Source organism: Hemitrygon akajei, chromosome 11, assembly GCF_048418815.1.
Source record: "Hemitrygon akajei chromosome 11, sHemAka1.3, whole genome shotgun sequence".
In the NCBI taxonomy this organism is placed as follows: Eukaryota; Metazoa; Chordata; class Chondrichthyes; order Myliobatiformes; family Dasyatidae; genus Hemitrygon; species Hemitrygon akajei.
This window is the reverse complement of record NC_133134.1, coordinates 117,411,662-117,437,325: the sequence shown is the minus strand read 5'-3', so window position 1 is coordinate 117,437,325 and position 25,664 is coordinate 117,411,662. Positions and strand designations below refer to the sequence as shown.

The 25,664-nt window shown below is 43.8% G+C and overlaps 1 protein-coding gene across 3 annotated transcripts in view; it reads left to right on the top strand.

The window, feature by feature from the left end:
- LOC140735960 (solute carrier family 12 member 5-like) overlaps window positions 1-25,664 on the top strand; it is a 1,160,378-nt gene that overhangs the window by 1,078,847 nt on the left and 55,867 nt on the right. For all 3 annotated transcript variants that reach the window (XM_073061588.1, XM_073061587.1, XM_073061589.1), the window contains exons 12-14: window positions 6,532-6,706; window positions 15,368-15,486; window positions 20,742-20,840. In XM_073061588.1, the coding sequence (XP_072917689.1) occupies window positions 6,532-6,706; window positions 15,368-15,486; window positions 20,742-20,840 (393 nt within the window). The remainder of the gene's footprint in view (window positions 1-6,531; window positions 6,707-15,367; window positions 15,487-20,741; window positions 20,841-25,664) is intronic.

Genomic DNA, 25,664 nt, shown 5'->3' with positions numbered 1-25,664 from the left:
AGAAATTCTATTGTACAGTATTTCTTTTGTGTCCTGCAAATGCATGCAAGCAAATGAATCTCAATGTAGCATAACTGTCCTTTGATAATAAAGTTACTTTGATCTTTGAGATTAGACACAAGCTTATTGAATAGCTCAGCAGGCTCACAGGGCTATTAGGAAACTCATAGTCTTAATCCCTATGCTTTTAGGTTCTTGCATCAGTTGAATGGCAGTATCTTTGAAGCTCAGTATGTGTTGTTACATCGGAGCCTTCCGCTTAGAGTTCCTCCAGCCCTTACATTTCCTTCCCGATCACACCCCATCTCTCAAGAATTGATGGTGGAAATCAGAGACAACACCCCCAGAATCCTATTTGTCTTATCCCTTTCCATAGGAAGTCAGGGATCAGATTGTATGTTCCTTCGGCCTGCTATGAATACTTGTAACTCACCTGGAAACTGGGTTTATCAGCCAGATGGACTTCCAGGTCAGGGAAACAGCACAAACATTTGGCAAATGTCCACAGCAACAGGATGCACAGGACCTCAAGGTTTCTTGAATCTACTTTTACTTACAGCTCTGCCCATTCACCTACCCTATACCACTGTATGGAAAGTACTGTAAGATCCCTCAGCTGGTCTACAAAAGAAATCTTTTGTATTGAATTGTTTTCAGAATTGGCACAATGCAAGCAGAATTTATTGTAAGCTCTAAGGGCGTTGGGAGTCAGCCAGTGTGGTTGGATAGTTATTAGACAAACTATGTGGAGAGACTTTGTTCCCTTCCCCTAAAGGATATTACTGAAGCAGTTCATATTTTTTATAATTACCCACCAAATTTCATGGTGAGTTTACAAGATTTGCTCAATGTTCAAAATTCAAAGAAAATTTTATTATCAAAGTAGATAAACAATATGTCACTATATACAACCCTGAGATTTTTTTTCTTGCGGGCATACTTAATAAATCAAAGAACCATTACAGAATCAATAAAAGACTGTACCCAACAGGGCAGACAAACAACTACTGTACAAAAGACAACAAACTGCAAATACAAAAGAGAAAAAAATTATATCAAACAAATTAGCAATAAATATTGAGAATGTGAGATGAAGAGTCTTTGAAAGTGAGTCCATAGGTTGTGGGAACAGTTCAGTGATGGGGCAAGTGAAATTGAATGTGGTTTACCCCACTAGTTCAAGGGACTGATGGTTCAGGGCTAATAACTGTTCCTGGTAGTGTGAGTCTTGAGGATCCTCTGCCTTCTTCTTGATGGCAACAGTGAGAAGAGAGTATGACCTGGGTGGTGGAGATCCCTGATGGTGCATGTAGCTCCGTATACATACTGTAAATGTGCTCAATGGTGGAAAAGGTTTTACCCATAATGAATTGGGCTGTATCCACTACTTTCTGTAGGATTTTCCCTCAAGGGCATCAGTATTTCCAAACCAGGCTGTGATGCAACCACCCAATACAATCTCCACCACACCTCAATAAAAGTTTGTCGAAGTAATAGATGTCATGCCAAATCTTTGCAAACTCCTAAGGAAGTAGAGGTGTTGCCCTGCTTTCTTCAGTAATACAGCTTCTCAGTTTGCCTTGACCAGAAATTCAAAGCAAGCTGTTCATTTCCATATTCAATGAGCCATCACCCCTTATCTTTAAAATCTGTCATTCTGTTTTGTAACAATGGTCAAAGGTCTAGTTAATGTAATGGTAGAAATATAGGCATTGTAAATAAAGAGTTAAGATCAAAGACTAAAATATGTGATCTCTATAAAAATCATCTGACCAATGAAATCTTTATACATATTTAGGTAGCAATTCTATATCATAAATTCCAAGACATAGACATAGAACCACAGAGCACTGTACAGGCCCTTCAGCCCATTATGCCAACATATTTAAACCTACTCCATGATCAATCTAAACCTTCCATATTTTTACATCCATAAGACACAGGAGCAGAATTAAACCATTTGGCCCATCGAGTCTGTTCTGCCATTTCATCATGACTGATTTATTATCCCTCTCGACCTGATTCTCCTGCCTTCTCCCCATAACCTTTGACATCCTCATTAATCAGGAACCTATGAACCTCTGCTTTAAATGTACAGATGACTAGGCCTCCACAGCTATCTGTGGCAATAAATTCCACAGAATCACCACCATTCTGGCTAAAGAAATTTTTCTTCATCTTTTTCTAAAGGGTCATCCTTATACTCTGAGGCTGTGCCCTCTAGTCTTAAGCTTCTGCACTGCTGGAAACATTTTCACAATGTTCACTCTATCTAGGTCTTTCAATATTCGATGGTTTTCAATGAGAATCCCCTCATCCTTCTAAACTCCTGTGACTACAGGCCCAGAGACACCAAGCACTCCACATACATCCTAAACAGTCCAATCCTTCAATTCTCCTACATTCACTAGCTTGTCTAAAAGTTTCTTCCAAGTTCCTAATGTATCAGCCTCCACTGCCAACTCTGGCAGTGCATCCCACACACCTACTACTCTCTCCATAAAAAATCTCCCTCTGACCACCTGAATAACCTTTCCACAACTCACCCTAAACTGATGTCCTCTGATATTAGCCATTGCTGCCTTGGGAAAAGGTGCTGGTTGTGCATTCTCTCTATGCCTCTCATGATCTTTCACACCTCTATCAAATCACTTCTAACCCTCCTTCACTCCAAATTTTTGTAAAGCAAATCAGCTTGAAGATTTATGAGTCAACATCTCAGAGGTGCGATATATTTAATACCTGCTTAAATTAATAACAATTATTCTGTTCCAGTTTTGGTGCTGTTTGCTTAGTCTATTTTCAAAGTTCAAAGTAAATTTATTATCAAAGTACATATACAACCTTGAAATTGAATTTCTTGCATTCACAGTAGGAGAGAAATCCAACTGAATCAGTGAATCACACAAAGACTGACAAACAACCAATGTGCAAAAGACGAAATGTAAATATAAAAAAATAATAATAGCAAAATAAATAATACTGAGAGCAAGTTGTAGAATTCTGGAACGTGAGTCCACAGGCTGTGGAATCAGTTCAGACTGAGGAGAATGAGCTATCTATTCTGGTTCAGAACCTAATGTCTGTAGGGTAATAACGGCTCCTGAAACTGTTGGTGTGGGGCCTAAGGCTTCTGTACTTCTTTTTGATGGCATCAGTGAGCAGAGAGCATGTTTACCAGCACAACTCTATCACTATTTATGGTTCTGTGTGGCACTTTATACAAGGTGACACCAGGGCACAGCTGGTAAAACTCCAATGGCATGGGTTCAATCATGACTGTGGGATCTGGCCACGTAGAGTCTGCGCATTCTCTCTGTTTCCTCTAGGTACTCCGGTTTCCTCTCAGTTCCCAGAAATGTGTGGGTTAATTGGCTGCCATAAGGGGAGAGAGAAAGAATGGAAATGTGGGGAGTACAAAATGGCTTCAGGTAGAGTTATCTATTTAATCGAATAGTGGAAACATGGGCTTGTTAAATAGTTAAGATCATTCAAAGTTTCCAGGGACTAAAATAAATGATCTTTTTAGCGATCTTCTGACTCTTCAGTTCGATGAATTTTTGTACACATTTAGGTAACAGTTCCATATCATATATGCCAAGCATGCCAGAACATAGAACAGTAGAAGTCTTTCAGTAAAGTCAGACAGTAACTGAGTGCTTGATGATCAGAGAAGACTCAGGGAGCTGAGGGGTTTGTGTCTATGCAGTATCACTGACTGCTTAAAGCCAGAAAGAATTCATCCCAGTTCGTACTCGTGGAACCTGCCCAATTTTACTTCCACTTCTCTGCATCTTCCAGCTTATTTTGAAGGGCAAAGTCCACAAGCAGCCCCTTTGTCATTGTACTTTCTGTCAGCTGCAGCAGGGACGTGTGTGGTTCAAATGCAGGTCAGTCTGTGTTTGCCAACCACATTAAATAAATGGGGAAGGGCTTATTCATTGTATCTTAGCTCATTCATTTAGAAAGAATCCGTCAATTCAAATATAGTATCAATCCTTTTGTCTATTTAACACTGCCCTCAGTGAAGCAGAAATTTCATGATACTGGCTATTTGGCCCATTTATCAGTGTTGTTTTATAGTCTCCATACTATCACTCAATTCACAAATCCCTCCATTCCCCTGCCCCTTGACCCATTGCTAAATGTTGATATAATCTCTTATTTACAGGCATAATTCTTTACTTACTGATTCCAGCCAGCATGCATATAATGGGCGACAATTGTGAATTAAATCCATATAAAATTCAACATCAGTTGTGAATAGAAACATACTAAATCTCCATCTCTGCTATCTATTGTTAAGAGTTTATATATTTATCTTCTTGATACTTTACTGCACATCAAAAGCACTTCTTTGGCTATTCAGCTCTTTCTGACATCTTGTAAGGGATATGAATGTCAGTTTATCAATGCAATTCATTTCCTTATAATTCTCTTCTCTGACTCACAGGTTATTCACCTGCTTTCAATGTTGTCGTGCGCAGGTTTATCCAGACTTACTTTTCAACTCAGTTGTTCGGTGCTGGAGTTTACATCCACACTTTCCTACACTGTGTCAAGATCTTGAATGTCTCTTGGGTGTCCTGGGGTCAGGAACTGTGCAGAGTCCTCCACGTGTGCCCTTTCACCTTTCAGCTGAATTTGCTTCTTGTTAGGGTGGATGCCAGAGCTGGCCACAGCATCACATCTACACTTGTCCAATGCTCAGTCCAAATTTTGGGAGGAGTAATTGATAGCTGAACAGCCCGGTAGGAAGAACAGTGCTTAAAATCTCATTTCTGAGCATCCTGTTTTTTATCCCCTTAAATGGGAAATAAATTATCTTCTGAGCAATGTTACCTGCTTGGATGCTTCAGTTTCTGCGCCCATATACTTATCTTGAGATCCATTTTATGGAACAGTCTTAGATAATTACAAAAACTCAACGATTCCAAAAGCAATTTTGACCAGATGCAGATTTCTCTTTACCCATGCAGATTTTGTCATCAAGTCACAACAGGGATTCACCACCTGTATTTACCTCCTTGGGTTTCCCCTGGAAGTCATTTGATGGGCCTGCCATGTAGAAGTAAGCAAACTGGAATGATGTACAAAACGTCTTTCAGTGTCTCTAAAGAGAAAGGCACATTCCCATTTCATTTTGGTCCTCACTTCAGAAATATAAAACTAAATTTTGCATTTGATGGACTGGCCTAGTAAGAGTGCACCGAGTGAGAAGAGATGAGGTAATGAGAATCAGATACATTTTCTGCTTGTGCTCACACTTTTCAGTCTATGTGTGATATATGTTCAAATGCATAGGCTAGTCACACTTCTACAAAAGGCCAGAATCTGCAGCCAAAACATCTTCAGCTGCTTTCAGCTGAATCATTCACCGATGGTTACAGAATCCGCATTGTTATTCACAACTCTTCATGGTGTCTATACAGCATTCAGGTCTGAGATGAGAAATTTCAAGTAACACTAATGACAATGCTCATGTCAAAGCAGAGAGTCTAACCATTTTCCTTTGACATTCAGTTGCCAGCACCCACCACATCAGCACCTACTGTGGAGGAGGAGGAGACGTTTGTGATTGATTGTTATTGTCCAGAAATGTCACTCACCAGACTGATCAGATTCGAAGGATTCTTCTCTGAGTGACTTTGTTCCTGAATTCCCAAAGCATTTCCAGCTTCTATAGAACATATCAATAGATTGTTGGGGTATCCCAGTGGGCTGGATACATGAAGTTCTAGCAACACGCAAGAAGATAAATACCTTTCAAGAACAAGGCAGCTTGCTTAATTGATACACAGTCCTCCGTCTTAGCTCTTGCATCCACTACCAACACTCTGAGGATGATCTCTGCACCATCTACAAAATGCCTTGGATAGATTTCCCAAATAAGAGTAGAATTCACACCCTCTACCACCAAGAAGGGCATCAGGACCTGGGTATACAATCACCTGCAAGACCATCTTTGAACCAGACTTAGGAGAATACGCCAATAGTTCTTCATCCAAATCCTAGTAATTCCAACTCAAAAACCAAAATTGACCAAGATGTACTGCATGGTTTAAGGAAGATTGCCACTATCCCGAGAGCAAACAACATGGGAAAAAAAATGCTTGTCATCAAACAAATTTCTACAGATGCACTGTTGGAAGTGTCCTAATGGAAATGATCGCATAACACACTCATATTTCAGCGAATTACTTGGGAAACTATCAAATAATACAAGATGAAAACTTGTATTATTTAATAATGTCAAGCAGTCCAGCATCATTTGTAAAGAGAAAGGCACGTTCATTGTACCATGCTTCTGAAATATAAGATAAACTCAAATTGTGCATTTGTAATGGATAATTTTATACTTCAGAAGTGGGTTACAAAGTGAAAGATGAATTGTAACTATGAATGGACTACTTCAACAAGAGATGTTATTAACTATAATTATATCTTTCAAGTTAAAGCATTTTTATAGTAAGTCATATTCAATTGAATTTGTGTTAAACCGCTTTGTAAAAGGGAGTGTTTTTTTTCTAGATTTGGAGAAGCTGTGAATGGAAATCTTGTAATTGGAACGTTGTCCTGGCCAAACCCTTGGGTCATTGTGATTGGCTCATTCTTCTCGACATGTGGCGCTGGTCTTCAGAGCCTTACAGGTGCCCCTCGGCTCTTACAGGCCATCTCTCGAGATGGGATCGTGCCCTTCCTAAGGGTACGTATGCGCTGCCTTAGTTGTTCTCCTGAAAGATAAAGGAGGGTGATGATGGAGGCTGCAAAACAATGTGCTGTGTTGGTTTTGTGAAAAAATGTACTGTGCACGCTGAAGATCCGTCATGGGAATTTGAGATACTGGATGTCGGACCTTAGATAAAGAGTTGGGAAATCACATACAGATTTAAACATGATGAGACACATCCCATTATCAACTATATGTCACATTTTCCATGGGAGGGCATCAGTTTGGAATATTGCAGGGAAATTTGGACCACATTTCTCGGGCATCACATTTGGAGCATTCCTAGTGCAATACAGCTTGTCTCCTGAAGTGCCATATTGGGAAGGTTTCTAAGGAGGTAAAATGTTTGGGGCTCTGTTTGCCCACACTGTTATTCCCCTAACACATTCCTCATCTCAAGGAGATTTTCCAGCCATTGATCTGGGGTCTGATCGGCCTCACAGTTTCAAGAAGATTGCACCACCCCATCACCAGGAACCTCCTTGGCTCTGCCTCCCCATCCTCTTGCAACACCTTGACTCCTCTGCACTCAGCAACCTCCCACCTCTTCCTCAACCCTAACCCAGACACAGATGTCTAGAGAAAACCCTTCTCTTTCCTGGCTAGGCACTCACAACCCAACACATATGCATGCATTAAAAATAAACACATGCACACAGATTGATTTATTTATCCCATGTACATCAAATCATACACTCAGTGACCACTTTATTAGGTACCGCCTGTGCTTAATAAAGTGGCCACTGAGTGTACGTTCAAGTCCTCTGCCACTGTAACTAATCTAGTTCTAGTTTTGAGGCTTTGTGCTTTCCGAGATGCTCATGCGCACCACTGATGTAATGTACAGTTATCTGAGTGACTGACAGCTTGGACCAGTCTGGCCATTCTCCTCTGACCTCTCTTAATAACGACGTTTTCCCCACAGAACTGGATTTATTTTGTTATTGTTTGCACCATTCTTTGTAAACTCTAGAGACTGTTAGACGTGAAAATCCCAGGAGATCAGCAGTTTCTGAGATTCTCAGACCACTGGATCTGGCACAATCATTTCACGGTCAAAGTCATTAGATCACATTTCTTCCCCATTCTGGAGTTTGGTCTGAAGGTAAACAGAACCTCTTGACCTTGTCTGCTTACTTTTATGCACCGAGTTGCTGCCACATGATTGGCAGATTAGATATTTGCATTGATGAGCAGATGTACCTAATATAGTGACTACTGGGTGTACAGTGAAATCCATAATTTCGGTAACAACCATACACCTAGGGATGTGCTGGGAGCAACCCTCAAGTGTCGCCACACATTCCTACACCAACATATCATGCCACAGTGCTCGGCAGAACACAACAAGCAACGAAACAACAATAGCTAAACAATCCCCTTTCTTCCCTCCACACACACGGCCAGGACAGGCCCCCGGCCTAGTCTGAAGACTTCAGCCATCACGCTATGACTTCCAGACAACCGATGGCCTTTCAGGACCTGATCTTCATTATTGACCCCCAGACCAGCGAATGACGGGTCTCTGAACTCCGGGCTCGAATTGGTGCCTCCTCCTACCACGGACTCCTGCTTGTTGGCCTTTAAGCATGGAACGGAGGCCTGAACTGCGTATATCCTGCGCCACCTTTCCACGGCGCTAGCCTTCGAACTCGGAGCACAGAGCAGAAGCCTAATCCCTAACTGCCCACATCACTGTCCCTGAAGCCTAACCTGACCCCTATCTCTGTCCATGAAACCTTCCCTGTGAATTTAAAAAGCATAGAGACGTACAAAAACAAGCAGGCATATATGCTGTCTCATTACAAGCACAGGTTCACTCGGATTATACTTAATGAGACAGGAAGACACCAACACCAATTATCTACTTAGAACTACAAAACTACATTTATTAAGATAGAACAGAGCAAACATTAAAGTACTTATCTAGGTATGCCCGGGCCCCTCTCGTTACAACACCCCCCGCCCCCCATTCTGCCAACACACACAAAATGCTGGAGGAACTCAGCAGGCCAGGCAGCATCTATGCAAAAGTGGTACCATCGATGTTTCGGGCCGAAACCCTTCGGCAGGACTGGGGGGGAAAGCTGAGGAGTAGGGTTAAAAGGTGAGGGGAGGAGAGAGAGCTGACAGGTGAAACCTGGAGGAGGAGGGATGAAGTAAAGAGCTGGGAAGTTGATTGGTGAAAGAGACAGAAGGCCATGGAAGAAAGAAAAAGGGGGGAGGAGCGCCGGAGGGAGGTGATGGGTGGGCGATAAGGTGAGTTCAAGGAGATAAAGTGAGGGAGGGGAAAGAGGATTGGAAGTAGTGAAGGGTGGGGGGCATTACTGGAAGTTTGAGAAATCGATGTTCAGGTTGGAGGCTACCCAGTCGGAATATAAAGTGCTGTTCCTCCAGCCTCAGTGTGGCCTCATCACGACAGTGGAGGAGGCCATGGATGGACATATCGGAATGAGAATGGGAAGTGGAATTAAAACAGGTGGCTATTGGGAGATCCCGCTTCTTCTGGCAGACAGAGCGTAGATACCCGGCGAAGTGGTCTCCCAATCATCGATACACAGGAAGTCACATCGGGTACATCGAACACAGTATATCACCCCAACAGACTCACAGGCCAAGTATCGCCTCACCTGGAAGGACTGCTTGGGGCCCTGAGTGGTAGTGAGGGAGGAGGTGTAGGGGCAGGTGTAGCTCTTGTTGCGCTTTCAGGGATAAGTGCCAGGAGGGAGATCAGTGGGGAGGAACGAATGGACAAGGGAGTCGCGTAGGAAGCAGAAAGTGGGGGGGATCCGCGGAGCTGTTTACAACCCGCAGACAGCGAAGCCCCGAAAAAAAAAACTCCAAGCCCCCCGAATGCTCTATTTTATGAAATGCTGCAGTAAATGGACCAATCTCAAACCACTAAATCAATCATCTCCTGTCACCACTCTCACAAGTCCCACCTGTGTTCAACTAACATCCCTGCTGTTCCCACAGCATGCATTTTCATGCTGTAATAGTAATCAACACTCCTGCAGACAGCTCTGTTATCCCAGGCCACAGTGGTGGTGAGACATTCAACAAACACAAAGATTAACCCTTTACAACATCTTCCACTCCTCGAATGTTGCCATCCAGTTACATCCGTCCCGCAGGCGTTAATACAACCTCCACCAACGCCCCGCCATATTACAAGCAAATCGCAAAACTACTAAACATGAAAGCAAAGTGGCTATAGTAACACCCAGTGCACTACGGTAGCTCATCAACCTCCTGGCGCTCCAAAGGGCTACCAACTCCCTTCCGAGCTATAATATAGAGCCCATCTCCTATCATACTCTCTTATCTATCGGCCGTTGGATATGGGCCAACTCTATTATATTCTCTGACTTATCAGGGGTATACTGTACATACAACACTCCTGGCCTACAATTGCACAGGTACCTCCTTCCTTTGCTGAGGTATAATCCAATGTCATTCTATTCCGTCTGAGGCTATCAGGATGGCCTCCCTTGATAACTAGGTGAAAGCTGTCATCCGGAACCGATCAGCCTCCGTGATACCCCTGTTTTGACTTGTATGTCGGGTGATTGGGCAGATCATCAATGTGATGCACATACGGCACAAAATGCCCCAGGTAGCTACAGCCAGAGCAGCCGGTGAGGAGCCAAGAGTAACCCCTCCCCCGCCCCCTCCGGGAGCTGCACACCCATGCCATTCAAATTGGGAAACAAACCTGCCTTAAAAATAGTATGTCGCCAATGTAGTAGTGCCACACTGCACTATAGAGGTAGTGTGCGCGACTTATTCCGCATTGGAACCTACCCATCATAACGGCATATAACCATATAACAATTACAGCACGGAAACAGGCCATCTCGGTTCTTCTAGTCCGTGCCGACGCTTACACTCACCTAGTCCCACTGGCCCGCACTCAGCCCATAACCCTCCATTCCTTTCCTGTCCATATACCTACCCAATTTTACTTTAAATGACAATACCGAACCTGCCTCTACCACTTCTACTGGAAGCTCATTCCACACAGCTACTACTCTCTGAGTAAAGAAATTCCCCCTTGTGTTACCCTTAAACTTTTGCCCCCTAACTCTCAAATCATGTCCTCTTGTTTCAATCTCCTCTACTCTCAATGGCAAAAGCCTATCCACGTCAAATCTAACTATCCCCCTCATTATTTTAAATACCTCTATCAAGTCCCCCCTCAACCTTCTACGCTCCAAAGAATAAAGACCTAACATGTTCAGCCTTTCCCTGTAACTTAGGTGCTGAAACCCAGGTAACATTCTAGTAAATCTTCTCTGTACTCTCTCTATTTTGTTGATATCTTTCCTATAATTCGGTGACCAGAACTGTACACAGTACTCCAAATTTGGCCTCACCAATGCCTTGTACAATTTTAACATTACATCCCAACTCCTATACTCAATGCTCTGATTTATAAAGGCCAGCATACCAAAAGCTTTCTTCACCACCCGATCCACATGAGATTCCACCTTCAGGGAACCATTATTCCTAGATCACTCTGTTCTACTGCATTCCTCAATGTCCTACCAACGGCAATGGCAATTATTCTCGGATCACGGTACCAACATTCAACATCGGTACATTAGTCTTACCCTAATCATATGCCGGTACATACCATCCCCCCCCCCCAACAGACCCCGTTTACAGTCCCATCATCAGGCTTAGCTGACAAGTTCATGACAGGCTCGATCCATCCCCAGTATTCGGCGTCACTGTGAGTGATGGGGATCGGTGGCTTCTGGACTCTATGCACTCACCGTGAGTGTGTCGGAATCTGAGGACACAGCCATCACTTCGATATGTTGGGATGATAAGCATAATCCATACGACATTCTGAGAAAGGTATTAGTCGAGATCACCATCACTGTTGTAACGAGGAGCAGAAGCAATGTCATGGCCATTTCTGCAATGTAGGGAAGGACACTATCACTCCCTTTCAGTTAATCATTGTGTGTTCAGACAAAGCATTCCCTGTTTTCCCAGTAGCTCCCCACCCAATGCGCATTGCCCGGCTCCCGAGCCACAATCTACGCCATCTCCGACGGCCCACTCTACTTTGAGGTGGGGGAGGAGTCAGACACTCGGGACATCAGGACCCTCCCTGAACTGCAGGTCTGGAGTCCAAGTTGTCCACTTGCCAAATCTGGCCTGCCCCCGTACTTCTCCATGTTCGTCCCCAACAACCAACCCCTTGGCTTCACCTGCTCGCATGCGGAACAATATTACTGCTGCTGTCTTAGCTTCATCACATCCGTTTCTTCGGGATGGCTGCCTTGAGCAGGGCCAAAAGCATCTCCTTATGGGTCAGACGGGATGCCCCTCCGTTCTGAGTTTCTATCTCCCTCACCTGGCTACGAGCCCTATCTACATGTTCCAACCTCTCCAAGAACCCTAAAGCCATACCTACTGTCCTCCCTTCCACTGACCCTAAAAAGATAGACGAGTAGCCATTTTTACCATGATCGAGGTGAACTTTCGATCCTCCAGCAGGCCATCCCCACCCTCATAAATCCCAGTGATCAGGGCCCACTGACGGTGAGCCTTAGACTCCTCCTCCACTGCAATCCACTCTTCTTGAGATTTTTAATCCCTTTCTGGGGTGGTGGATATTTAACCTTTACTGTGGCCGTTACCCTGTACCACAAAGACCTTTCCTCCCAGACCGATCCCCCAAGAGCTTTGTTTACCCCATGATCTGATGACAATCTTCCAAGGGCAGCCATTTCCCAGATGGATAAAGTCAGTCCACCTCCCATCGCGTCACATATCCTTAACAATTACACTGAATAATGGTTCCCTCGATTTCTGCCTTTACCGATCCCCCAGCTCCACCACTTCTGCCGAGGTGGTCACCATTTCGGGTCTCCACTCAGGGATTCCCAACCTTTTTTATGTCAATGACCAATACCGTTAAGGAAGGGGACGGTGTTCCACAGGCTGAGAGGATGGGGTATTGTCCCGGTGTGCTGGGAGACCCCACAGGCTGAGGGGTGCTTGGGGAGGGAGATTAGTCTGACCACATTTCTGTGGACGTAGTAGCTCCAGTTGGTCGTAGAGAGGAAGGAAACTTTCTACCCTCTCCTCCGGATCACCATCAAACCAAATATCCACAACCGAGGTACCAGGTCATTGCCCCATAAATGAGATCCCGGACCTTCACTGGGTCTGGTTGCCAATTAAACCTGCGGGCTGCTTCCTGCTGCTGGATCTTGGCCAGGCGGCAGGTGATCTCGACACACTTTTCCTCCATTTGCTTAGCCGTCGACTTGGCGGCCTCCACTTCAGAAACCTTAAGATCCTTAAGATCCCTATTTCCTCCTCTTTCTGAGAGAATGTCTCATGTTGCTTTTTTATAATGGTGGAGACCAGCCAAAAAAAAACCCTTCCCGGCTCACATCCTTGTTCGGGAACCCTAACCCCTGAATGCTGACACGAGATGTCGTATTCTTTAACACTCGGGGATTCGGCTTGCCCGTCCAGTCCACCAGCACACCACAGTCCGCCAGCAAATTGGCCGGGTCCTCAACCCCAGCGGGGTTATCAGTACACCCCGGTACTCAGTATCCTTCACACGGGCATCTTCCTTTTTACTCATAACTTGTGAACATTTTTCTTCCTATCGCACCTGTCAGATCCTTTGCCAACTATGCCAAAATGTTTCGTTAAAGCAATATGTTCTCGGATCATCCTCGATGAGACAGAAAGACGCCAATACCAATCCAATTATCTACTCAGAACTACAAAGTTATGTTTATTAGGACAGAACAGAGCAAGCATTAAAATACTCGCAGGACCCTCTCTTTGCAGCACTCCTCCCATTCTGCCGATCCGCGGCGTTGCTTACAAACCAAAGGTGAAGCCCCAAAAAAATACTGACTCCAAGCCCCACCGAAAGCTCTGTTTTATTCCCTTCCACTGATATGAAATGGTGCAGTAAGTGGACTGGTACGTAGCACCAGCTCAAGCCACTGAATTAGAACCAATCATCACTTGTCACCTCTTCACCAGTCCCACCCTGATGGTCACTAACTCTCCTGCTGTCTACAGTACTGCACTGTCATGGTGTATTCCCAGAATAGTAATCAAAGCTCCTGCTGCCAGTTCAACCACAGAGATGATGAGACATTTGACAAGCATAAAGAGCAACCCTTTACAATACGTATGCACACGTACCTGGGCATGTACAAACACACACATGCACAGAGACATCATGCAAACAAACATGCACAAACGTACACAAGCATAGGTATTGTGCATATTCGGACACACAATCACCCAGGTCTGAATGAACGAACACACACACACACACACACACACACACTCCCCTCCCCAGCCAGACCAAAGCCTTCCAAAGCTGCTGATCACTGCAGTCACTGGAGTCTGGAGCATCTCTCCCTCCAGCCAACACTCCCACCCTTCCCCATCTAATGCCCTTGGTCTCTGGTCAATTTTGACAAGCCACCAGTTTCAGGCGAAAGGAATCAGTCTGTATATTTCTGGAGATGACGTGATGCAGTGGCCCAGTGACGTCTGCATCTTCCCTCTGCAAGCTTCCCCTTTCAGCACACAAACAATCTCAGCAGGTGATTTTTTATATACTTTCTCTACAGATGGGAGATATAACTAAGGAAAAGTGTGGAATTCCTGGGTCCAGTCTATTTGACAGATATTTTGAACAACTGCTGACAAAAAACCCTGCAGATATCTGCCCTCAGAGAATACAAAGAGCAACAAATAGCAATCAAATGAAAGCAAAATCAGCAGATCCTTCCCACACCTACACCCTAATCGTAATGTTACATCAGGATGTGTGTTTGTCCTACTGTGCAAATATTGGTGTACAAGTGACTGGAGAATAAAATATCTCCTACTGCTAGTTAATGTCAGACCTTAAAATATGTAGGTTGTTCTGATAAACTGTAACCAGAAGAGTACAAGTTAATGTGCACTGATTTATTCTATTTCTCGCTATTGCATTTGGTCAAATTATTAGTTATTCAGAAACTAACAAACATATACTTTTAACAGGGATTTACACAAGTCAAATCCTGAGTCATCAAGAGAGCAATGGAGTGGGGAAGGTGTAGAATATGGAGCATGGAGCACAGAACTGTACAGCACAATACAGGCCCACAATGTTGTGCCGAACTTTTAACCTACTCTAAGATCAAGCTAACTCTGCCCTCCATCTTTTATCATCCATGTGCCTATCTAAGAGTTTCTTAAATGCCCTAAATGTAACTGCCTCTCCCACCACCCCTGGCAGGGTGTTCCATGCACCTACCATTCTCTATGTAAAAAAAAACAACCTCTGACACCCCCCTATATTTCCCTCCAATCATCTTAAAATTATGCCCCTAGAATTAGCCATGGGACAAAGTCTCTGGCTGTCCACTCAACCTATGCCTCTTTTCATCCTGTACAGCTCCATCAAGCCACTTCTCATCCTTCCTTACTGCAAAGAGATCAGTAACTAATTCCTCTAAAGTGAATCTTTTTTTTTTACGGTTAGGTGCTTTTGAATGCTGCACTCTTTTCTGATGACTCCCTATTTCCTGAGCATGTGTCGGTTTTCTCCCTTTTGCTCACATTGTCTTGTTGGTTTCTGCTTCTCAGGTATTTGGCCATGGAAAAGCAAATGGCGAACCCACCTGGGCCCTGCTACTGACAGCGTGCATCTGTGAAACAGGAATTCTCATTGCCTCTCTGGATGAGGTGGCCCCCATCCTTTCGATGTACGTACACAAATGCACCCTGCAATCTGAGGGCCAACTTTACCAGGCTGCATCTCAGTGCAGAGCTTGTTCCAAACTTGGGAACCCTTTCTCAGTAGGCTCCATTATTTATATCTGTAGCAGCACACACAAGATACTGGAGGGATTCAGCAGGTAGGGCAGCATCTATGGAGGGGAATAGAGAGTCAATGTGTCAGGTTGAGACTCTTCATCAGGAGTGGAAAGCTAATAGAAGGAGAAGGTGGGGGGAGTGGAAGGAGTACAAGCTGGAGGGTGATAGGTGAGGTCAGGTGAGGGGGAAGATGGGAGGGTGAGGGAGGGAGGGAAGAGGGTGAGAAGTTGAGTGGTGATAGGTTTAAAACATAAAAGGCTAAAAAAGAAATAATCTGATAGAAGAGGAGAGTGGACTATGGGAGAATGGGGACCAGAGGGAAGTGATGGCAGGTGAGGAGAAGGGGTAAAAGGGGAGCCAGAATGGTTCTATTGTTTATTTATTTATATTTGAATGTATTTATATCTATTATTTGAAGAGTAATTCTGATTGCATTCCATTCTAAAAGGATGAGTTCATAAGTAATGCTCAGACCTGTTTCAGTGTTGGTTGCAAGTTCTGTTCCGTGTGGGAGACACAAGAGACTGCAAATGCTGGAATTTGGAGCAACAAAGCACTCAGCAGGTCAGGCAGCACCTATGGAGGCAAATGGAGAGTCGACGTTTCAGATTGAGACCATTCGTCTGGACAGGGGGTGATAGCCAGTATAAAAGTGACGAGGGAAGTGGAGGGTTTGAGATCACATGGGGGGAGCAGGAGAGAAACAGAGATTGGATATATTTTGGAATGACATGAATCCTCTAATTAATTTCCTTCTCTAGGTAAGCATGTTATGCCTGCACGTTTCCCATTGGCCTCTTCTCTACAGAATCAGTTGCTGAGAATTTGAGCCCATGCTCCAGCACCAGGTCATGTGGAGATCTGGGAGAGCAGTGCATTGTAGAGTCTAAGCAAGAGCAATAAATCTGCCATCAGGCTTTGGATACAGGGTGGAGAATGCAAGAAAGGGAGATACCAGCTGGGCTAGCCAAGTAGGGCATCTTCCACACCATGTACTTCATGAGGTAACAGAGAAACTCAACAGTAACACATACAGAACACTGAAGGGGCAGCAGGTCAGGCAGCATCTATGAAAAAGAATAACAAGTTGACATTTTGGGCCAAGATCCTTCATCAGGACAAGAAACTCAACATTACGTTGGCATAAATTTGTTTCTCTCTCAAAAGCAATCCCTATTAATTCCAGCAGACCTAACCTAAAATGGGTCTTTCACAGATTATAGTGTTCACTATGTGGACCTTCTCAAGTTCCCTGGTAATTAGTTCCATTTTCTTATTTATTTTTCTTGTGCATGCTGTATATTTCTTCCATTTTTGTTTGGTAAGATGAAAGGTCAGTGGGATGTGATCGGTTCTGTTTGTGAGTGTCAAAGATACAGTCACATCTCTTCCAAGAGAGTGGGAAGTGCAGTTCTGACTGAACACACTCAAAGCAGCTGAGTTTTGTCTTGACTTCGAAGGTTCCATATAAACCTAATGCTTCTAGACGTAATGCGTTAATGGCAATTCATTTTGAGTAGAGTATGTCAGGGAAAATTAGCAGATAATTTACAAAGAATAGGAGGGATTCTAACTAAAGACCACATCTGGGGCTAAATTTCTCCTTGTGGAGCTCAGTGAGAAACCTTCAGTAGGAAGGTTCTCATTGAAGACCACCATGGATGTAGCCTTAAGTCAGTCAAAAACCTCTAACCAAAGGCTGAAGAAATTACTTGGAATAGACTGGAACACCAATATCCTTACATGACCTCAAATGCCTCCGGGTCAGTACTGTCTGTGCCTTCTCACAGAAGCAGCATGCTGGTGCTCCCCAGGCTCTGATGGAACACTGGTATTGGTATCATAAATAAGATCATCCTGAAAGAAGGCAGTTAAATTAATTCATGTCCAGAAACCTCCCCATCCCTTCGCTCTCCACTGCATGTCTTTTGCTCCTTTCAAAAAGCCAGTGGGCCTTGCAGGAGAGCACGAGGACACAAGAGGTTAAGAGCAGGAGGCAAGCCTTGCCCTGCCATTCATGCTTCGCTGATCTCGAATCCTCTTCTGCACCAGTTCCCAATATTTTAAATATGTGTACCTCCAAAGACCTAACTAAGATGCGATGAAATGATCTGTATGGATGGCATGCAAAACAAAGCTTTTGACTGTACCTCAGTACACGTGACAATAAATAATGATTGATTGGTTGGTTGTCTGCTATAGCCAACAATGACAGATTTGTGCAGTTTTTCATGATGTCAACTGCATGAAGAATCCTGTGCAGGAGAGTTTTTAAAGTGGAAAATCCTTTGCACTGCTGTAGTTCCACTCTCTCAAACTCAGAAATCCAGGTGAGTATGAAGGCATGGAGCCATACAGCACAGAACGAGCCTTTCAGCCCGCTGAAACCCCAGTAACCAATAATTCTCCACCAAGTTCTCCAGGGAAGAGTCCCATATTGTGCCTTCCTTCCTTGCCTCCCAGACAAGTAGCTCCAAAACCCTTACAAGTGAACGTGCTGGGCAGAACTTACCTCCCCTACAACTGGAGCACAGAATTACCATGCAAGCTACACAGACTGGAATGTAATCCAACCACAAACAAGAGAAAATCTGCAGATGCTGGAAATCCGAGCAACACACACAAAATGCTGGAGGAACTCAGCAGGCCAGGCAGCATCTATGGAAGAGTATTGCCTGGCCTGCTGAGCTCCTCCTGCATCTTGTGTGTGTAGACTGGAATGTACACTCATTTCCAGTAACTGTCCAATTTTAGCCCTTAAATGTAGGCATCATTTAGGTCATGTTTCTGGTTTTACTTTGTATTTTTTAAGCTAAAGATCTTAAAAGGCTTTTTGTTTTCATAATGTGAGTGGCACAGTTGCATAACATTGGATCCTTTATAGTGGCAGCTTTCACCAATCAACTCTCGCCTAAAAGGAGTTTGTATGTTCTCCACATGATCGTGTGGGTTTCCTCTGGGTGCTACGATCTCCTCCCACATTCCAAAGATGTACAGTTAGGGTTAGTGAGTTGTGGACACGTTATCACAAACAAGAGAGAATCTACAGATGTTGGAAATCCAAGCAACACGCATAAGGTGCTGGAGGATTTCAGCAGGCCAGACAGTATCTATGGAAAAAAGTACAGCTGGGCCGAGACCCTTCAGCAGGACTGGAGAAAAAATGATGAGGAGCAGATTTAAACGGTGGGGGAAGGGGAGGGTGAAACACCAGGTGATAAGTGAAACAGGAAGGTGGAGGGATGAAGTAAATAGCTGGAAAGTTGACTGGTGAAAGAAATACAGGGCTGGAGAAGGGGGAGTCTGATTGGTGGGGATAGAAGGCCATGGAAGAAAGCAAAGGGGGGAGGAGCAGCAGAGGGAGGCAATGGGTAGGCAAGAAGGTAAGGTGAGAGAGGGAAAAGGGGATAAGGACTGGTGAAGGAGAGGGCAGGAGGTGGCATTACCGAAAGGTGGAGATATCAATGCTCATGCCATCAGGTTGAAGACTATCCAAATAGAATATAAGGCATTGTTTCTCCAACCTGAGTGTGGCCTCATTGCGACAGTAGAGGAGGCCGTGGATTGACATATCAGAATGGGAATGGGAAGTGGACTTAAAATGGATGGCCACTGGGAGATCCCGCTTCTTCAGGCAGACAGAGTGTAGGTGCTCAGCGAAACTATGTGAGGTCTCACCAATATACAGGCCACACCGCGAGCACCAGACACAGTGGGTGACCCCAGCAAGACTCACAGGTGTTGTATGGTAGTGAGGGAGAGGTGAAGGGGAAGGTGTAGCACTTGTTCCGCTTGCAAGGATAAGTGCCAGAAGGGAGATCAGTGGGGGGGGACGAATGGACAAGGGAGTTGCGTAGGGAGCGATCCCTGCAGTAAAAAGAAAGTGGGGGGGAGGGAAAGACATGCTTGGTCGTGGGATCCCATTGGAGATGGCAGAAGTTCCAGAGAATTATGTGTTGGACGCGGAGGCTGGTGGGGTAGTAGGTGAGGACAAGAGGAATCCTATCCCTGGTAGGGCAGCGAGATGATGGAGTAAAAGCAAACGTGTGTGAAATGGAAGAGATGCAGCTGAGGGCAGCATTGATAGTGGAAGAAAGGAATCCCCTTTCTTTGAAAAAGAAGGACATCTCCTTCATTTTAGAATGAAAAGCCTCATGCAGCGGGGACAAAGGAATTGTGAGAAGGGGATGAACATGGTGCTAGATGTGTGGCAACATTTGCGGGCTGCCCAGCAAGTAATTTGGCATGAAGGATGTGTTTCATTGTGTGTTTCAATGCACATGGGAAAAAAACAAAGCTCATCTTAATCTCAATGGTTTCATTGTATTGCATATGAATCTTCAGTTTTTATCCATTATTGTCTCAGGTCCTTTCCCACAGCAAAGCAACATTTACCAGTCATCAGTACAACCGCACACAGACATCATGTTACATCAAACCCAGCTACATCACTATTTATCAACACTGAAGGCCACAATCTGAAACTTGTACACCATTCAGAGACAGAAAGATTATTAGATTATTATTGGAGATACAGCAGGTAACAGGCCTTCCAGCTCAACAAGTCCATGCCACCCAATTACACCCATGAAACCAATTCATCTAATAACCTGTACATCTTTAGAGTATGGGAGGAAACCGGAGCACCCAGAGGAATCCTGTGCGGTCGTGGGGAAAATGTGCAAACTCCTTACAGACAGTGGCGGAATTGAACCCGGGTCGCTGGAACTGTAATAGTGTTACGCTAACTGCTACTCCACCATGATGCCCAAAAGGTCTATGAATGCTGAAAACCTGAAATAAATATTTTTAAATACTGAGGAAAAAATGCAGCAACTCAGTGAGCATCTAAAAGAGAAAAACTGGTTTGAGATCAGAATTGACACAATGAAGAGAGGATTCAAATATTAATATTTGAATATTAATATAATTAAATATATTATAATAAAAGAATATTAATGGCATTAATATAAGTAAGACTGGTCTTACTGTCAAAGGTAGTGTACGCTGTGTGTAATGTGGGGCTTGCTCTTTACTAGCTTCACACTTTTTATGTTTTCTTTAATACCAGTTGAAGAAAAACTCTCCAATTTCTATTAAATTGCAAAGGAAGTGACTTAAAATAACTTTTCTTTCCCTACAGGTTCTTCCTAATGTGCTACATGTTTGTGAACCTGGCCTGTGCTCTGCAAACCTTACTCCGAACTCCAAACTGGAGACCCCGATTCAAATTTTACCACTGGTATGAAACAATTACGCTCAATTCTACCTACACTTAGAAATTGTTCTGTGCCAGGGAAGGTGACAAAGCAGGATGAGTCAAGGAGACTGTTTTGTGTGTTGGGTAGCAGGCGTTGCATGGTGTGTATACAAGGACCTCCTTTCTCTGGTGGAGGGGCTCAGACAGGTTGTGGATGTTGCAGATGGAGAAGGTCCACTCGGTTGCTGGGGAGATGGCGAGTGATTCTGAGAAAGGGGGACCAGAACCAGACCACAAAGTTCAGGTTATAGAAGGGATAATGTAACAAAGTATTTTGTGATCTGGGGCAGGATTACTGGTCACGTCTGGGGAGTGGATAATGAGGTTGTGAATATGCCATCTATGGCTAGAAGAAGATCAAGAGAATAGAAATACAGAATTTTGGTAGATCCAAGCTCAAGACTGTCTGCCTCAGACCTGTCCAGTCACTTCATTTTGCATCTCATTGAAACAGGCTGCACATTGTGTAAAGTACCTCTCCCCTGTATTTCATTAACAATCTTTAACAGGCAGAATACCATTAGATACCACTACACTTTCATCAGCAACGTCCTATATAATGACAACATATGCTCCTGAAAATAGTAAGATGACCTTTGTGGATCACTTCATATACATCCGACCACTGCCAAGAAAATTACCAGTGTGCAATGTACAGTACATAGACATTTACTATTTACTTGGAGGTCTACATTTGTGATGCTGTCGTTCGGAAGGAAATGGTGATGAGAAGACTGATGGGACTGAAGGCTGACAAATCCCCAGGTCCAGATGGTCTGCACCCTAGGGTACTAAAGGAGGTGGCCCTGGAAATTGCGGATGCATTGGTAATCATTTTCCAATGTTCCTTAGATTCAGGATCAGTTCCTGAGGATTAGAGAATGGCTAATGTTATCCCACTTTTTAAAAAAGGAGGGAGGGAGAAAACAGAGAACTATCGACCTGTCAGCCTGACATCGGTGGTGGGAAAGATGCTAGACTCCATTATTAAGGATGAAATAGTGGCATATCTAGATAGCAGTGATAGGATTGGGCCGAGCCAGCATGGATTTACCAAGGGTAAATCATGCTTGACTAATCTGTTGGAGTTTTTCGAGGATGTAACCAGAAAGTTAGATGGGGGAGATCCAGTGGATGTAGTGTACCTCGATTTTCAGAAGGCATTTGATAAGGTCCCACATAGAAGATTGGTGGGTAAAATCAAAGCTCAGGGCATCGGGGGGAAGACATTGACATGGATAGAAAACTGGTTGGCAGATAGAAAGCAAAGGGTAGCGGTGAATGGGTGTTTCTCGGAATGGCAGGTGGTGACTAGTGGGGTGCCACAGGGCTCGGTATTGGGACCACAGCTGTTTACCATTTACGTTAACGATTTGGATGAAGCCATAGAAAATAACATCAGCAAATTTGCTGATGATACTAAGCTGGGTGGCAGTGTGACATGTGATGAGGATGTTAGGAGAATTCGGGGTGTCTTGGATAGACTGGGTGAGTGGGCAGATACTTGGCAGATGGCGTTTAATGTGAATAAGTGTGAGGTTATCCACTTTGGGAGTAAGAACAGGAAGGCAGATTATTATCTGAATGGTGTAGAGTTGGGTAAGGGAGAATTACAAAGAGATCTCGGAGTCCTTGTTCATCAGTCACTGAAGGTGAATGAGCAAGTGCAGCAGGCAGTGAAGAAGGCTAATGGAATGTTGGCCTTTATTACAAAGGGAATTGAGTACAAGAGCAAGGAAATCCTCTTGCATTTGTACAGGGCCCTGGTGAGACCACACCTGGAGTATTGTGTACAGTTTTGGTCTCCAGGGTTAAGGAAGGACATCCTGGCTGTAGAGGAAGTGCAGCGTAGATTCACAAGGTTAATTCCTGGGATGTCAGGACTGTCTTATGCAGAGAGGTTAGAGAGACTGGGCTTGTACACGCTGGAATTAAGGAGATTGAGAGGGGATCTGATTGAAACATATAAGATTATTAGGGGATTGGACAAGATAGAGGCAGGAAATATGTTCTGGATGCTGGGAGAGTCCAGTACCAGAGGGCATGGTTTGAGAATAAGGGGTAGGTCATTTCGGACAGAGTTAAGGAAAAACTTCTTCTCCCAGAGAGTTGTGGGGGTTTGGAATGCACTGCCTCGGAAGGTAGTGGAGGCCAATTCTCTGGATGCTTTCAAGAAGGAGCTAGATAGGTATCTTATGGATAGGGGAATCAAGGGATATGGGGACAAGGCAGGAACCGGGTATTGATAGTAATTGATCAGCCATGATCTCAAAATGGCAGTGCAGGCTCGAAGGGCCGAATGGTCTACTTCTGCACCTATTGTCTATTGTTTTTGTCCAGTCATGACAGAAGCATTTGAAAAATTACTCTTAAATAAAGCAGAGTGTTGCTTAAGGAATGCATCAGTATCCAAGTATAATGCATATAACAGATTATTTCATCTACAGTGGCATGCAAATGTTTGGTCACCCCTGGTCAAAATTTCTGTTACTGTGAATAGAGCAAGAAAACTGTTTTATTTCCATCTTTTACAGTTTCAAAATAACAAAAAAGGAAAAGGGCCTGAAGCAAAAGTTTGGGCACCCTGCATGGTCAGTACTTAGTAACACACCCTTTCGCAAGTATCACAGCTTGTAAACGCTTTTTTGTAGCCAGCTAAGAGTCTTTCAATTCTTGTTTAGGGGATTTTTGCCCATTCTTCCTTGAAAAAGGCTTCTAGTTCTGTGAGATTCTTGGGCCACCTTGTATGCCCTGCTCTTTTGAGGTCTATTCACAGATTCTCGATGATGTTTAGTTCAGGGGACTGTGAGGGTCATGGCAAAACCTTCAGCTTGTGCCTCTTAAGGTAGCCCATTGTGGATTTTGAGGTGTGTTTAGGTTCATTATCCTGCTGTTGAAGCCTGCACATGTCATCTTTGGCTTTTTTCCAGACGGTGTAATGTTTGCTTCCAGAATTTGCTGGTATTTAATTGAACTCAATTCTTCCCTCTACCAGTAAATGTTTCCCTGTGCCACTGGCTGCAACACAAGCCCAAAGCATGATCAATCCACCCCTGTGCTTAACAGTGGAGAGGGGTTCTTTTCATGAAATTCTGCACCCTTTTTTCTCCAAACATACCTTTGCTCAATGCGGCCAAAAAGTTCTATTTTAACTTCATCAGTCCACAGGACTTGTTTCCAAAGTGCATGAGGCTTGTTTAGATGCTCCTTTGAACCTTTTGAATAGAACTTTTTGGCCACAATGAGCAAAGGTATATTTGGAGGAAAAAAAGGTGCAAAATTTCATGAAAAGAACCCCTCTCCAACTGTTAAGCATGAGGGTGGATCGATCATGCTTTGGGCTTGTGTTGCAGCCAGTGGCACGGGGAACATTTCACTGGTAGAGGGAAGAATTAATTCAATTAAATACCAGCAAATTCTGGAAGCAAATATCACACTATCTGTAAAAAAGCCGAAGATGAAAAGAGGATGGCTTCTACAACAGGATAGTGATCCTAAACACACCTCAAAATCCACATTGTACTACCTCAAGAGGTGCAAGCTGAAGATTTTGCCATGGCCCTCATAGTCCCCTGACCTAAACATCATCGAAAATCTGTGAATAGACTCAAAAGAGCTGTGCATGCAAGGCGGCCCAAGAATCTCACAGAACTAGAAGCCTTTTGCAAAGAAGAATGGGCGAAAATCCCCCAAACAAGAATTGAAAGACTCTTAGCTGGCTACAAAAAGCCTTTACAAGCTGTGATACTTGCGAAAGGGTGTTATACTAAGTACTGACCATGTAGAGTGCCCAAACTTTTAATTCGGGCCCTCTTCCTTTTTTGTTATTTTGAAACAGTAAAAGCTGGAAATAAAAAAGTTTTCTTGCTTAAGTTATTAAAGAAATGTGTCATCTTCAACTTTATGCCTTTAGGAAATCAATTCATCTTCTACTTGCTTAGCTATTCACAGTAGCTGAAATTTTGACCAGGGGTGCCCAAACTTTTGCATGCCACTGTATGTTGGGTTGATAAGAAGTAGTTTAGAGCACTTATAAATGTTTTACAGAAGGTAGCAGATTCCTTAGAATGTATTACATTGAGGAGAGAAGATAAGAAACAGTAAATCACTAAGAATTTCTGAGAATTTAATCAGGGATTATCAGGATTAATTTTCAACTATCAATAAACTTCATCTAACCACAACATTTCTCCAGTTAACATACTCATGCAATAAAGAGGTCTGAACCACCCAGCACCAGTGTTAATGTGTCAAAGCCTTCCTGATTCATTTTATGGGTAATTCTTACAACAAAATGTCAACATCATTAAAGTGAAATGATTACTACAGCAATACATTCAGTAGGCCCATATCTTCATGCCACAAAGCAAAACAAACTCAACTCTACTCGTACTGTGCAGATTTAATACTAATCTCCAGCAAAGATCTCATCCAGAGGGAGAAGATCTCAGATGTATGTTCATCATGCTTCTGTTCTGGCAAAATTCTTTTGGAATTACAAACATGCAAAGTTCTCCAGGGTCAGATTCAGATTAATTTATCACGGGTACATCGAAGTATGCAGTGAAATGTGTCATTTGCGTTAACAATCAACACACCCAGCAATGGGCTGGGGCAGCCCTCAAGTGTTCCAACGTCAACATAGCAAGCACACAACTTTCAACACGGCAACAACACAAGCAGCACTGTCACCAACAACAGCAAACAAGTCCATTTCTCAACCCCCTCCCTCCCTCACACACACAGGCTTCCAAGCCCAGAGTCTTCCACAATTCAGGCTTGCAAACTAATTAATTACTGATCCTG